The sequence below is a fragment of the Artibeus jamaicensis genome, unplaced genomic scaffold, assembly GCF_021234435.1.
Source record: "Artibeus jamaicensis isolate MK-2021 breed Jamaican fruit bat unplaced genomic scaffold, CSHL_Jam_final contig_525, whole genome shotgun sequence".
Classification (NCBI taxonomy): domain Eukaryota; kingdom Metazoa; phylum Chordata; class Mammalia; order Chiroptera; family Phyllostomidae; genus Artibeus; species Artibeus jamaicensis.
Window position 1 is genome coordinate 5364109 of NW_026521874.1, and position 16934 is coordinate 5381042.

At 38.6% G+C, this 16934-nt stretch overlaps 1 protein-coding gene across 2 annotated transcripts in view; it reads right to left on the reverse strand.

Annotated features, from left to right (window-relative positions):
* NAA25 (N-alpha-acetyltransferase 25, NatB auxiliary subunit) overlaps positions 1-16934 on the reverse strand; it is a 63780-nt gene that overhangs the window by 19527 nt on the left and 27319 nt on the right. For both annotated transcript variants that reach the window (XM_037133467.2, XM_053669775.1), the window contains exons 11-17: positions 14912-15024; positions 13418-13625; positions 12459-12548; positions 7569-7749; positions 6798-6897; positions 2006-2157; positions 1387-1512 (exon numbers count right to left, since the gene is read on the reverse strand). In XM_037133467.2, the coding sequence (XP_036989362.2) occupies positions 1387-1512; positions 2006-2157; positions 6798-6897; positions 7569-7749; positions 12459-12548; positions 13418-13625; positions 14912-15024 (970 nt within the window). The remainder of the gene's footprint in view (positions 1-1386; positions 1513-2005; positions 2158-6797; positions 6898-7568; positions 7750-12458; positions 12549-13417; positions 13626-14911; positions 15025-16934) is intronic.

Below are 16934 nucleotides of genomic sequence, written 5' to 3' on the forward strand. Positions count from 1 at the left end.
TGCAATACAGAGGAACAAAATGCAACTAAAAATACTTGTATAACCGATTTAAACACATAAATGGGTTTACAGTATTCATACTATTTCCCAAACTGCATGTGTTTACGGTAGTGTGTGCAAAGAAATCAGCTCAGCAAGCCTGAGCAATTGTTACCTTTAGAAGGGCCTGCTTGCAAGGATACCCCTGGCTGCTGTCTGGACACTTGGTGCACCAATCACCCGCTAAATGGTAAGAATGGCTCCCTGTGCCTAGACTCTGTACAAACTCTGTGGTTTATGGCGAACACCTGCTTTCCTTTGGGGAGTCTGCAAGACTGGTTCAGGCTACACAGAGGGTGTCTACATAATCGGCTGATAAAAACCTTGGGCACCAACTTTCTGAGGGCTTTTCTGAGCAGAAACATTATACAAACACTGCATTTTTCACTGCTGCAAAAAGGTGTGCATTTGATGGCACCTCGCCCGCAGGAGGGAGAGGGCACTGGAAGTCTGTGCATGGAAGTCTCCACACTGCAGCGGTGTGTTTTTCCATTGCTGATCCTGTCATGTATCCTTTCGTTATAATAACCCTGTGGGTGCCAACTATATGTTGATTCCCACAAGTCCTAGCAAATCACTGAATCACAGTATACTCAGAACTACCTCATATACACATCTGTGTGCCTGTGCACCTGTTCCCTCAGGTCCCACTTTTCTAGAAGCAGAACTGCTGAACCAAAGAGTAAATGGAATTTTCAACCCTGATACATATCACTAAAACTCCTTGGTTAGAGAAGGTTACATAAAGGTTTAACCCCAGGTAAATGCACAACAAACATTTTCCCACAATCTTGCTGAGCATACACGTGTTACTTTTTTTTTAATCTTTGATAGGTTAAAAAAATCTTTATTGCTAGAAGATACATTTCTTTGAACTTCCTGTTAAGCCCTTTATACATTGTTTTTTAGTGATCTTGATTTATTGCTCTCTGTGTATGAAGGACATTAAGACATATGAAAACATTTACTAACCACATAGCTTTAGAACTTAACAAATTTACTTCTAGATAAAGGCTAATATTTACAAAGGTCAGATTGTTTATGTTTCCAGATTTCATGTAATGCTAAGAAAGGCTTTCCCCAACCATTTTTTTTAATTTTGTATTTTCTTCTAGAATATCTAAGGAGTTTTAACATAATCTTCAATCTATCTGGAATCTGCTCTCACGGATGCTACAAAGGAGGAGCTAACTTTTAGATTAGCCAGGAATCCCAACATAGAGGTCAGATTTATCTTCTTACTGTGGCTTACTTATATTTTCTGATCCTTCTGACAAACATGTTTTATGTCAATCAGAGTCATCCAAATTCTTTAAAACTATACGCTTGAGGTCACTTGCAAGTTACCTGTCTTTTGGGTCCCAGCTGAAGAAAACATTCAAGTCCCTGTTGTCTCGCAGGGCTGCCCAGGGAATGTCGTCTTCCTCTGGTCGGAGACTCATTGACTTTATACTCTCTGCTAAGCTGACTGATCTGCGACATAGAGAATTTAGGTATACACTATTTCAGTCATAAAACAGCCATAAAACATATTAGCTAGGACTCTGTCTTAGGGAAGGGAAAGGGAAAGGGAGGAAGGGTTTACTAGTAAGAAACAAGGGCTCCTATAAGGTGAAAGAGATCCAAGCACAGACCATGCTGCCCTGAGTCTGGACGCCCAACCGCAATAAAGTGGATCAACATTAATCCCTGAAACCCCATGTTTGCAGGGACTCTTGTAAACATAATCCTGCCCACAGCCTAGCTGGCTTCTGTATGGAACCTGGCAGTGCTCTCTCATTCCCAGGACACGTACCAGGCTCTATCCTCTTTCTTCCCTGCCCCCCCCCCCGCCACACACACACTTTCTCCTTTTTTCCCATCTGCCTTAGCTTCAGTCTCCTGATGTCACCCATGAGCCCATTAAGGACTCCCAGCCTCTGATATATAATCCCTCGTTCCTTTTTAGCTCTTATGGAATACTTACATATTTGCTTCAAGTAGAAGGTCTAACAACATCCGTTCAGTACGGACTTGTGCAAAATGAAGAGAATTATTCAGCCTGTTCCTAAAAGCGATAAACTCTGGGATCTTCTCAAATGCACCATATTTGTAAGCTTGAATAATATATTCTGAGGTCTGGGAAGAAAAGAATTACCTTGGTATAAATATTTCACAGGTCAGACAATGAAGGCAAAACTTGCCAGCCAAAAAAACAAAACAAAACAAAACACTCAGGCTAAAATTAAGTGAGGTGTTGAATCTAATCTTTAAAGGTCTTGGTCACCAAGTTGAATATCAGCTTTTTAAAATGTTCTTTCTTCTTTCCTATGCCTGAGTCAAATGTCTTCTTTACTAATGTAACTACTAGTAACACCGGCTGCTGCCACCACCACACAGGCCTTTCCTCAGCTGTTCTGTCCATCAGTTCAACAGGACTAGAGGGTTGTTACACCACATCAGTCAAAACTTCGGTTAGTGCCATCGTGGAAGGGATATTACTCCATGTTTTTCTGCATCTAAGATACACTGTTGTATACAAAGGCTCCAAAACCACCAGAAAAACGTAACCACCCTGCCCCGCCTCCAAATCACTCTACTTCAGAAAAAAAAAAGGTGCTCCTTGGTTTTATTTCTGAATACAGTATCACAAACATAGGGCATATATTACATGGGATTAGAAATAAGTCGCCAAACCAAAGACCTATAAAAAGTTCATGTCATAATCTGAGGAAAGACTTCAAGAAGCAGGTTACTTGTCCATCCAAACTACCTAAGATCTCTGCTGGAAAATTCCTTAGCAGTAAGTGAAGGCAACACTCTCCACATCTGCTTTAATTTAGACTGATGCGCATATACAGATGAAACATCGTGAACAGAGGCAAGATAAAGAACTCTAAAGAGGAATTCTGGCATGACACAACAAAATCTCAGAGAAGAACATTTCATGGGTGGACCTATGCCATCAGATGAGAAGTCAGGAGGACACCCCTTTGGGCCAAGGAAAATGTGAAGCTCAAAGCTGATGTCTGCCCCAAAGATCCTTTCTAGAAAAGCCAATCTTTTTGCACAACCTAGATCAGCTCTGCCCCCATCTCCATAATGTATTTGCCCAACAGGAAAATAGGCTAATAGTTAACAACATACCCTCTGATACACAGCCTCGCAGGGTTCATTTCAGGCCGCGGGATTGCGCCACGGGCGCTAATTCAACTGCATTCGATGCGGCTTTTAAACCCCCATGGGACACCTCGGCGAGCTGTTTGCCTGCAGTATCTGGAGAAATTAAAGACGGACGGACACAAGAAAATTAAAAAGATTACTTGTGATCCTGCAGGTTTAAAGAAGGACTATCTGAAAAAGCTCAAGTGTACCTTCTAGCCTGATTAAAGGACAGTGATAGGCCCCACTGAGAAGAAGCAGGATACTCTGAACACATACGCCTATCCGATGGCCACTTGGCTTGAAAAAAACACAGCAAGGTTTACCAGCAGGCCTTGCAGTAGGACTTATCACTTGAAAAAAACAGCTGGTTAGGAACATGTGATCCAGCAATTAATCAGGGTAAAAATATGACTTTGGTGATTCCAATTAGACTTATCAATTACAGTTCCAAAATATGGAATGATTAAAGGAAAGAACCTGGCCTTACCAAGTGTAGAAGCCTTTTTAATTTTGAAGTGGTCCACTTTAGAAAAAAAGAAAACAGCTTTAAAAAGAGAAAAATTGGGGGCTACAAAGAGGGAATGTGCAGTCCTTTGATAAACTAAGGAGGTGTCTCTAGCCCTCTGGAAGCCCTTTCAAAGAGAGTCCTCCTTCAATGCCGCAGTAAACAACCACTGCAGAGCTAGGAAAGGGCCAGGCAGCTACCGACGGGACAAAGGCTGAGAAAGGACTACGATTTGGAGAAATACCCCGCCTATTAGAACTGCAGGCAAACCTGGAAGCCACGGGCACTTTAAGGACTTCCGAACATCAGAAAATGTTGTCTGGACCTATTCCTACTCATTTATGAACCAATGAGGCTATTGAGATCCCATTCGGACTCCTGAAATGAACCCTGGTTACCAAAAATTTGCAAAATACATGGACATCAAACCCCTAAATAATGGTTTCCACAAGTATCTAAAATACGGATTGTTAAATGGAAACTTTTAAAAAAGTATAAATATATAAGTAACTTTAGGAAATAAAAAAATCTAGTTCTAATTCTCACATTGTAAAAGTCTATTTCCAAGTAATGAGGACAGCACACAATGAATGACCTTCCCAGAGAGAAACTCCCTGTGCAGACCTCCAAACACAGCTGTCACTTCCACAGCACAAAGCCTTACAAAGCAAAAAGTCAGATTTTTCATTTAGGAGTAAAAGTGTTCTTCCAAAGAGCCAGTCACTCAAGGACACACCATCTGGGGACCCCCAAAACGACCAAGAATAAAAGACAAAGAGCACAGAGTTTTCACCTCCAGAGAGATTTCTGATACTAGCAGAAGGGTTAACCCATACAAGACAAAGCTACAACAGTCTCAACATCGAACTCCCACAGGAAACAATCCACACCAGTGTCCACTCTCCTATTTGAGGACTAAGCTAGGCACCAAGGCTTAAGGTGTATTTTTCTTGCTGTACTGGGTTTTGCCTTTGCCTCCAGTATCTCCCAAAGATTATTTACCTAATATGGTTAAATAAGTTCTATCTTCTCAGTGAGTAGTAATAAAATATGAATGCCAAGCAGACTGTGCTAGTCCCAGACCAAAGAAACACTGTAATTTTATCAGATTCAGCATCACAAACATTTAGATAAATTATCACTCCTGCCACACACAACCATCAGCAAAACAACAAAGATAAAAAAGCCACTGAGGACACCATGCCCTCTCAAATCACTCCTGTGGTCTCCTTTCCACACCACGACACTTTCATTTGTTTGTGTGTGTGTGTGTGTTCAAAACAACTCTTCAGACACAATATTTGTAGGGGAAAATTAAAGCTTAATTTTTATTAAAATAAAATAATGTGCCTTTATTGGCCAAATCATGAACAACACAGTTCTTTAACAATGTTACATCCCTTATTTACCCCCACTCCCTCCTCAAAACTAGCTGACAAGAATCTTTTCTTTTACCTATTTCTTAGAAATATACAAATGAGCCCTGGACAGGTAGCTTAGCTGGTTAGAGCATTGTCGCCTTGGACGGGTAGCTTAGCTGGTTAGAGCATTGTCCTGATACATCAAGGTGGCGGGTTCAATTCCCAGCCAGGGTACATATAAGAATCAATCAATGAATACATAAATAAGTGGAACAACAAACTGATGTTTCTCTCTCTCCCTTCCTCTCTCTTAAATCAATTTAAAAAACAAAATTTAATTTTAAAAAAGAAATACAGAAATGAGAGCCAGAATGATGAGATTGGAAGAGCTTTTTTTCTTTTGAGTTAGTAAAACTACTTGAAAACAGAAGGGCAAGCAGATACTTGAAGACACAGTGACAACTCACTGATTTATAACTGAACTGCCCACTCATGCTAGACACTTTAGAAACCAAGATCCAAAAGATACCCTCTGACTGCTAAGCAGGCCAGCACCCCTGAGCAGTACGTTCAAATGCTCATGCGCACTTCCCTCTCGCCCTGGTCGGGAGCTATGGCATAAAATGAGGTCTGAACAGAGACACCAGTCTCTGGGGAGAGAGGCCACAGGGAAGGAAAACGGGGCTTAAAAGCCAATAGATGAAGCGCAGTTCACCATCCCTCGCTACATCAGCCCTCTAGGCCACGCCCTGACGCTTGTCAGGACACGATTACTGCAAGCTCAGGATAACAAACCTACGTTCTACTGTTCACAAGGGTTTCTGCCCTGCCCTTGCCCTCCATTTACTCTGCCCCTAAAGGATGAGATGGCAGATAGATTAGATGTTAGAGTTACAAAACGTTTTTTTAAAGTCCTCACGAGTGTTTGCCATCAAGGACTCCAGAAACAAGCTCTCTTGCCCAATTTCTTTAGTTGCTGTTAGACCATGAAAATGGGAAGCTACAGGCAGATATCTGGCACGGCCCAATTCCAGGCGATGTGTCTCAGAAGCACAAGAACCAAGTAGGCAGTGCCCATCCTTGAAGACATACCTATCTTCGCATCTGTTACTGGGTGGTTTTGCATAGCTGGTTGACTCAGTAGAGATCATGTATGTAGTTTTTCCACAAAAACTGCTTAACTCACAAGTGGAGATCAAGTTCATTTGCAATGAAAAATATGGTGCAAATCCCATCCTTTTGTTATGGCACATAGAAGTTCTTCTATCTTATTTATTGCTAGTTTAAAAAAATACTCTTGACCAAAGTTTCTTGAAATTATTTACAACTGGTCAATTTTACAATTCTAAGAAAATATAAGTGCATTTGTTGTTGGCAAAGAGCACAGTGGTTATAGGATTCAGAAGTGAACCGAGGTAACGGAGAGCAGCTGCTATCGCAGAAGCTTGCACTGCATCCTCGTGTCCTCGGAAAAAGCCTCTTAGAAATTCAAAGACCAACCTGAGAGGTATTAACATTTCCTATTCTACGAATACCCACTTTTAAATTCACCTTTGTATGAATTCAATTAAACATGCCCATTCTATCAACCACAAATAACTCTCCACCTAACAGCGCTGGCCACCGAGCTAGGGCCTGAGGGCAGCTCAGGTACACTCGACATGTGCACCTGCGACACAGGAAGGCACTCCCTGCACTGTGTTCATTCAGCAGCAAGACCATAGTTAACAAACCCTTTTTTCACTTACATCTTTCTGGTTGGAGTGGAAAAACCTGAGTGCGAAGTTACAGGATTGGGATGCAGCAGCGTACTGACCTAGGGATTCAGCGTAACGGGTCAAGAGATAACTAGTTTGGAAGGAAAGAAAAAAAAAAACCACGTTATACTTACCCACCTTTAGTAGCATATACTATACTTCAAATTACTACGTCAGAAAAACAGCTAAGCATATGGAACATTTGAAACATCCCATCATATAAATGATCAATTCATAGAATCAAATCTTTTTTAAAAGAGCAAAGTTAATTCAGTTTCGTGAGAGCCCTCAAGTTCCATGACATGCTTTCTTACACTCAGATACCAATGAAACACAATTTTTAAGAGAACAGAACACTGTCCTCCTAAAATGGCTCTACAGGGGATGGAGAAAATACCCTTGGTTCTTCACAAAGCAGTTACATTACAAACTTAAAGGCTCTCTGAGGCCAGCAAACAGAGCACATGTGTTAACCTCAACTGCAAGGCAGAAGACTTGAAACCCACGTGTGCTGAGAAAAAAGGTTTGAAGTATATAGCTGTTTGCTGTCTGGGAAAAGTTTCTTAGCACTTGTAAATTGTGCAAATTTTAACATTACTACAAAATGCTGGCAAATACAAACTCTTACTGCTTTGCAGTGAGTCATAATAGGTGATTATTTCATCTAAAAAGCTTAATACCAGGAACAACTTCATTGCTGAAACTGGAAAGTCAGAGTCCCAGGTGTAAGGGCTGCTATTATTCAGAGTGTATACTACCAACCCAATGGTATCATGCTGGATGTGCTTAGCATCGAGGCTGGAGTACAGATCCAACACCGGCTCAAACGCCCCCAGCACACAGTAGATTCGAACAAGCAGCAGTTTGAATTGGGCATTGGAAGGGCTGTGAGTTAATCCCTCTTCCAGCAAAGTCAGGGCCTGCCACACAGCGGTCTCGTCACCTAAAACCAAAATGTCACAGCATTACCCACAAATTTTGAAAGCAAATGCAGGTTTCTCAAAAACAAAAACTCACTGACATCATTACCTCCCATAACTATTCTAAGAATGCGTTTAGGAAGCAGAGAACAAATTTAGCTACACACCTGTACACAAAACAGGGGATTTCCCTGAAGAGACAGTCCCTCAGTTATTAAATGTGCATCTGCAAAACTGATGCAAATTTTAAGCTGCCGAGCCTTGTGCAGGGAAATTACAGAATCTCACAAGATCCTAGATACCGAGAAAAGATGGATTTTGAAGAACCAGAGTCCACCAACCTTCTCAGCAGAGGATTTTCTCTACAAAATCTCAGACAGATGCTTTCTCTAGACATCATTTGTCTTCCATAAGTAACTCTACCAATAGGATGTCAATAATATTTTTAAAAACTTGTTGATTAATAATCAAAATAAAATGATACACTTTTTTTAGCCACTAAAAATCAAAAGGCCAAATGTATCAAGCTTTAAAGATTAAGTAAATTCTCTTTTAAGAATCTACCTAGAGAAAATAACATGAAATGTAGATAACGCTTTATATACAAAAAATTCACTGCATTAACAAATGATAGCAACACCCACACACTGAAATATCGTGTAGCCATTTGATGTTAATGAAGAGTTTTTAATAACAAGGGAAAATACTTTTGTAATACTGATCAGTAAAAGACACACAGAATACAAATAAGCATGAATAGTTTATTTAAAGTCTAAAAAATATGCAGAGAAAGACAAAAGGATATATATGCAAAATGTTAGAGTGCCTTGTAGAAGCAGGAAAAGTAAGTTTAAAATAAACCTCTTCCCCAAAATTTTTTAAATTCTCACTCAGAGGTATGTTTATTGCTTTTTTTAGAGGGAGAGAAACATCAATGTGAGAGAGAAACATTGATAGGCTGTCTCCTGTGAGCGCCCGACAAGGTATCAAACCTGCAAGGTACGTATGTGCCCTGACAGGGAACCGAGCCCGCAATCTTTTGATCAGGCATGGGACGATGCTGCAACTAACTGAGCCACCCGGCCAGAGCTGTTTCCCAAAGTTTATACGAGCTACTTTTACAGTTGGAAAACAAACAAAAATAAAACACCTAAAGGAAAAGCTCATCTACCGAGCTTTAAAAATTATATTGCATATGCTTTTTTCTAAGAGAAAATCAACAAAATAAAAAATTGGAGCTTCAGAGAAGTATCTATAATCCTACGCAGTCGATGTCAACTACACATAATCCTATTTAAACTACTACTAGGACTTTCACTTACTGCTTTTGAACTACAACTGCTTTTCCACATTAGTAGTGAGAGCACACTTCCCATTTTGTGTTCTACTCTTTTACTTTTATGTATTTTCCCACGTGCTACCTGGTCTTTAAAACCATACTTTTATTTAATTCAAAATTCACTGAACTACACTTAAGCAGCACTAGACGTGAGACCTAAAGAGACGAGACCCGGAACGGAATGGAAGAGCCAGCTGAACAAGGACAGAGAACAGATCATTTTAAGGAACCCTCGTTACCCTAGGGTAACTAGCATCAGGAAAAAACCCATAAATCTTCCTAAAGAGCTCTTTAAAATAGAAACAAAATTTCAAAGTAAATAGCAAAAAAAAATGGTTTCATGTATACTTCTTTCTGAGTTATTAAACCAAATATTATTAAAAATTTATAATTTTATTCTGCAAAATTTAGGACATAACTACAACTCTATGTAAATTCTTACCAACGGAGCTTTTTGGGGACAAAATTTTATAATATAACAAAACAGTGTTAAGATAAATAGCTTCTGGGGACAGAATGTACAGCATGGTAATTAGAGTTAATACTACAGTGTACATATGAAATCTGCTGAGAAGATTTAACAGTTCCCATGACAAGGAAAAACACAGCTACACGTGCGACGGCTGCAACTACACTCACTGTGGTAATCGTTTCACAACCTACATCTATATTTACCAAACCATGAAGTTCTACACCATAAACCAGTATGTCAATTACCTCAATAAAACTGGAAGGAAAAATGACATCCTCGCTCCTTGTTTTACTTTTACACAACCATTAAAAGAATGCCTTTTTGCCCTGGCTACTATAGCTCAGTGGATTGAGCGCGGGCCTGTGAAGCAAAGGATCACGGTTCAATTCCCAGTCAGGGCACATGCCTGGGTTGCAGGCCAGTTCCCAGTGGGGGACACATGAGAGGCAGCTACACATTGATACTTCTCTCCCTCTCTCCTTCCCTTCCCCTCTCTCTGAAAATAAATAAAATATTAAAAAAAAAAGAATGCCTTTTTGAAAAACATTTGAGAGTATCACCAATTTCCTAATGCACTCTTTTTAACTCTTTCATATTTAAGTCAGTCTCAACATGCTCACCCACTGTCTGCTCCTAATTTCTGCCAGATGCATCTTGAACAGTGACTATGCCTGTGATTGCAGCACTTCAACATCACTTTCACTGACTTTAAAAATACTTATATCTGGCTCTGACCATGTAGCTCAATTGTCAGAGAGTTGTCCTGACACACCAAGGTTGCAGGTTCAATCCCTTGTCGGGGCACATACAATAATCAACCAATGAATGCATAAAAAGTGGGACAACAGATCAGTGTTTCTCTTTCTCTCTCTCAAATCAACAAATAAAAATTAAAAAAAAAAAGTATCTTTATAATATCTGCCAACTTCCCATGTAGTTGCACGGTATGATTTTGGAAAAATTACCTAAATTCTCTCTCTCTGCCCTGTATTTCTCTCATCTGTACAACTGTAACCATCTTAACTGTATAATTACGAGGTTTAAACTAGCTAATTCATGTACAGTACTTTCAAGCACCTGATGAACAACAAATGTTAGCCTTTACTATTAGATGGTCAGATATCTTTGCTCAAAAAACAAGAGATTAACAAAGCCTTGGTCGGTATGAGCAGGAATGTTAGAGGTATTCGGGGAAGGGTAGCTGAGTAGGGACCAAACTGCTAAACACTTAGTTCATCAATGACTTTACATTCGGATAACTGTTCCAGCCCAAAGCAACCTCGTGAACCTGGGATTAAGATGACAAATACTTTAATAAAGACTGAGCCTCCACTGTTGACACCAGAACAACAGCGTAACAAGTACTATCACGGGTACACAATGCCCTACAAAAAGTTCAGAAGGGGCATAAAATCTGCAGGGAGGGAGGGGGTGAAATCAAGACAGGCTTGTCAGAGACACTGTTTCAGTAGAAATTTGACAAAGGAGGTAACAAAGTTATTTCGAAGAGAGGCAATACGATGTTCAATAGTAGCAACAACAAAAAAGATTCAGTACTGTAAATATTAGGTTGGCCAGAAAGTTTGGTTCTTTTCTGACAATGGCTCTAGTAGCACTTAGTTGTCTTTGACTTCATTTGAAACAATTGTTAGACTGTATTGTGACAGCTGTCATAGCAGCGTGCATTTAAAAACAAATCAAACTGGTAAATTTTTGTGTAGCCATTTTAACACTGAAGAGGGAAGAAAATACACAACATTCTCGGCATATTATGCTTTATTATTTCAAGAAAGTTATAAACACAAATGAAACACAAAAAAGCTTTGTGCAGTGTATGGAGAAGATGCTATGACTGATCGAATGTGTCAGAAGTGATTTGCGAAGTTTTGTGGTAGAGAATTCTCGCTGGATGATGCTCCACAGGTAGACTAGCTGAAGTTGACAGCGATCAAATCAAGACAGTAACTGAGAACAATCAACATGCTACCATGTGGGGAATAGCCGGCGTACACAAAATACCCAAACTAATAAAGTTATTGGTGAAAATGAAAAAATGTGTTTTTTATCTTGTGGAAAAAAGCTATACAGACTTTTTGGGCAACCCAATACGTAAGACTCTGGAGATGTAGGCAGAGGCTGGATTATAAAAATACACTGCAAATTACCCTGTAAAGACTGGCCTTTGCCCTTTGAAAAACAGGGTACCTCTGCTGAACTTCAAGCCTGCGGATGACAGTATCAAAATGGAGTACTTTGTAAAACGCTCCAGGAGGGCAGGGCCCCTCAGGTCTATCTTGCACACGACTGTCTCCCAAGCCCTTTGTTTCTTCTGCAGTTTATTCTAGCAAATAATATGCAGTAAGTATCTAGAGTTAATTTTTCCCAAAAACTGCTAATAAGAGAACATGTCAGGAAGAGTGAGACCTAAAGAAAAGGCTATCTCAATGCCATCTGCTGAATCACCTTTCTCCTGCTTCAGGACTCATGATGCATCCTTTACCATGTATTATATTTTTGCCTTCAGTGGGCTAACCAGAACTGTATTCCAAAGAGTTCCTTTTCCTATATATACCTTTTTTAAAAGTAACTAAAAGGGCTATTCCATTCCATGGGCCTATATATCAATCATCAGTTTCTCTGTTTGATAATTACTCTAACTTTGTAATAGTTTTTTTACAGTCATTATTCATTATTCAGAAACATTTAAACCAGAACAGATATCCACTGATTAAAGATTTTCCTGATTTCAGGGAGGGGGATACATGGAGACTTGGGTTCTTCTAGAAGCACCCTGGAGAAGGGCAAGAAAGAAAAACCTAAAAACATAAATGAAATTCTTGGATTATGTAATTAGTCCACAGACTTACAGTGAATTTAAAAAAAAAACACAATAAAGTTAAACTGAAATGATTGTTCCTTACCTGCTTCTCTCCATATATCAATAAGCACATGGACAGCAAGGAGACAGTAATAGTCTGAAAACTGCAATTCGGTTTTCAAACAGGATTTCCCTACGGGGGGAAAACACATCTGTATTTAACACTTATTTAACAATTACAGCTCCAAAGAAGTTTCTTAAAGCAGGAAAGTGATAAGGGGGAGAAGGGACAGGAAAAAACAATAGTAAGAACTGGGTAAATACCAGAAGAAGATACAAGCCATGAACCAAAGGATTCAAAAGGTGAGACTAGACTCTGCGCGGTAGAAGGGTTCTAGAACAGAGGTGGTATCTGAAGTGGTCCCACAGGAAAAGCAGCAAGATTTGGAACGTTTTGGGTGAAGAACAGAAGCCAAAGGGTCATGCATAACAAAAGAAGTAATATGCTCATTCCTTCACTTAACTTTTTAGAATGCAGTTACAGAAATACTAGTATCATCTAATCAGTTAATTGATATTTTATCACATATATCTAGCAATCTGAAGGTCATTTATTTCTAAATATCTCACAGTTTACATTCCTTTTGTTCACTTACATAGTCTGTATATTATGAATAGTAAGACGAATAAGCAGAAAATGTGACAATTATCATGAACTATGCAATTCATATGAGCCACAATGTGAGAAAGAGTTAGCTCACCAGATTGGGAAGAATGTGGACAACTATAGTTACTTAAAACTCCAAGCTTAATATGGTATGCCAATTATACTTAAATTTTTAAAAAATAAAATGTGGAAGAAAATAACAATAAAACTCCAAGCTTTAGGAAGGCTTTGCATTTTATTACTTAGATAGTCTTGGCACCTGACAAAATGATCTCCTTGCCAAACTCATTAAAACAGGTGCTGTGGGTGATTTAAAAACAAAAAACAAACCAAAAAACTAACTTCTAAGTCTTAGTAGACCTGGGAACGACAGCACATTTTGCAAGGCTGCTCACCAAATTCCAGTCCATGCTGGTACCTTAACATCAGCTCTCTGACCACACTCAGTTTCTGATCTTTATCCATCGTGTGGTACAAGCCCAGCAACCTCGTCAGCTGCACCACACACAGATGCTGCTGCAGAGCTCTGATGTCGGCAGGCAGTGCCAGCTTATCCTCCGTTGGTGTGGACAAAGGAACAACTCCAAGTAACTGATTAATAAACTGCAGAGTGTGGGGGGGAAAGAGGAGAGGTCTCAAAACAGAAGTAGTCTTTAGTAGGTCATCATTAACAAATATTGACATGGTCTAGCAAAAGTCCTCAAGGAAAAGATACAAATTAAAACCCCTTTATTATGCCATTTTCTATCTACGAAATAGCTAAAACAAAAAAATCTCTAACAGCACATACTGCTGGTGAAACTCCCGTGAAACTGGCACTCTCTTCACTAATGGCCCAGTGTTTGGTTAACACCATGTACTACATACAGAGATTAAAAGTATTGTAAAAATGTTTCAAAAGTTGTAACAGCAACATAATACATAATGTAGCAATGAAAAAGATTAAGAGTAGATGACCATAAACAAACAAACCCACCATTATACAGACACACAAATGCATTCCTGAAACATTATGCACTGAAAAGAACAGTCAGTTATGCGATGTCAGTGGCCTTAAATTGCTTTTGTCATTTAAGTTTTTATTTTGAGATAATTATAGATTCACATGCAGTTGTAGGAAATAACATACAGATTCCATGTACCTTTGACCCAGTTTCCCCCAAAGGTAACATCTTGAATTAAATGTATTTACTTATTTAAATTTGGCAAGAACTTTAAAAAACACCAGTTCCAGCCCTGGGGGTCTGAGCCCCAGTCAGGGTGCAGTAGGAGAGGCAACTGACCCATGTTTCTCTCCCTCTCTTTCCCCCTCCCTTCCCCTCTCTCTAAAAATAAATAAATAAAGTGTTTTGTTTTGTTTTTTTAAAGTAGGCCCTGGTGGTGAACTGTCCTGTATCTTGACTATGGTAGTGGCCACATAATCCACATGTGCTAAATGCTGCACTAAAAGCACCAAAAACACTACACACACACAAGTGAATGTTTACGAAACTGGTAAAATCTGCATGAAGTCCGTGGACTATCAATGTCAACTGCTAATTATGATATTACACTATAATTATGCAATACATTAGCACTGGGGCAAAACAGGTGAAGGGTATACAGAGTTCTCTGTATTATTTCATTTATAACTGCATATAAATCTACAATTATCTAAAAAAAACCTATTATGAAAAAAAGGAAGACTAATGATCTACCAGGGGCTTATTCTCACGTGGCTTAACCTAACAAGAAATCATGCCGTAACCCGATAGCCCCTGGAGTACTTGACAGAGCAGTTACCTTGGTATCTCGTGTTCACCACTCTCCCACATCTTAGAAAGGAAAGCAGACATTTAACCCAGTTACAATAAATACAGGCACCCGGCAGAATTCCAAATCGTACTTACTTTTGTACACTGTGTAGCAGGCAAGAGGTCGACGAACACCTTAAGGTCTGTAAAACAACAAGGCTTATCCCCAAACTTTTTAAAATACTGAAACATTAATTCTTCTGGGTCACCTAAGAGAAAAAAAAACATCACTAAATTATTCATAGACTGAAGCAATTTCTAATTTAAGTCTGATTTGAAAATCACTTCTTTCAATTAAATTATAATTTTGCTTGAACGCTGAGTAAGAGTAAATGAGAATAACAAGGACGGCTAGAAGATATCTTGCCTAGTTAAAAATAAAAAAATGTTTTAAAAAGGAATAGAATCTTACAAATTCAGTTTACCTATCATTACACTTAGGAAATGTGAAGCTTTTCATTCAATTAAAATTTAAATAGTTAAAAAGTTTTCTTTAAAGTTTAAATAAAGACATAAGTTAATACACAAACATTAAACAAACATGCTCTCCTCCACAATATTTCCTGAACTACTTCGGAAGTATCAGATTAATGTTAACTGCACGAAAGGTAATGCTGGCTAACAGGAACACCGACAGAGGAGGAAATAAATGGGAAGAACCACAGGCCACTGACTCCGACAAGGTCACTCACTATTATAAATACTTAAACATAGAAATGCAGAAAGCTACCAGTTCACTTTATTTTTCCTCAAATTAAAAACAAAGAATAAAATAAAAGTAAAATGCTCTCAAACTGCACTAGATTTAAGAAGCAGAGATTTTAACCAAAGATTCCTGTAAAATTTTAGGTCCCAGTTCCTATTCGCATGTCTCTAGGAACAGAAGTCCACAGCTTTAAACAGATTTTCCTAAGAGACTGAGAATCATTCGCTGGTTTGGTGAAAAAAAAAAAAAATGTGGAGATTAGACAAATTTACAAACTTGTAAGGTGTGGGCTGGTAACAGGAAGAAAAAGATAGACGATGAATAATAGCAAGGATCAAAGCAGATCCAAATATTTTTACAGCCAGCTCCGGAAAGAAAACAATTTCTTGAAATCTACTTTAACATTTCCTGAAAGTCACAGAAAATTTTCATTTGCAATTCTGGAACCAACAGAGACAGATTACTGACTTGGAGGCAGAAAAGGAAGTTAAGATGTAACTCAAAGTTGGGTGTCAATAATCTACAAATAGAGATAAGTCCATAGTAAGTTTTAGAAGGAGCTAAATAAAATCATTAAATAGATTTATTAAAATGGACAGAGATATTCTAGGATAAGTTCTAGGTATTTGGTATTAGGTACTGTAAGTTTTAGGTATTAGAATTAGTTATTCTAGGATAAGTTTTAGGGACAACTGGTCCCTAAAAAGAATCCATCTTAAAGTATATCAACTTCTAATGAAAACAAAATTTCCATAATAGTGAGCAGGGGGTAAAGGTTTCTTGGGAGCTTTGTCTTAAAATGAAATTGAAAAATGAATAAAGTTCATTATGCTCAACTTAACAAGATATAGGGTATAATTATTAGAGCTAATACTTAGTATTAGCAAAAAACTACTGCTTTGGTGGGAAGGAATGCCATTTTTTTCAAAATTGTTGAAAAAAACACAACATGGACATCCTTCACTTCTTGTGCAGTAAGCTCAAAGAGAATCATTGTAACCCCTGAAACCTACATAGTTTTATTAGCAAATGTCACCCCAATAAATTCAATTTCAAAAAAAGAATAATTTATAAAAACATCTAAAAGCACCAAATCTCCTGAAGGCCTCTCTTAATGCTTCACTATCCAAATTGTTCTTTTCACCCAACTTATCATTATCCTTAAAAACTTTCTCTTCAACTAATTATTCTAATTCTGCTAGATGTTCTTTTTTTAAAGTCTATTCTGTGTTATTAGTTTCCCCAATTTTTCCTTTATCCTCCCTTCGCCCTGCACCCCCCAACCCTCCAGCATTTCCTCCCCTTAGTTCATGTTCATGAGTTGTACATACCAGTTCTCTGAGTTCCAGTTCCCTATGCCATTCTTAACCTTCCCCCATCTATTTTATGCCTATTCATTATGGTTCTTATTCC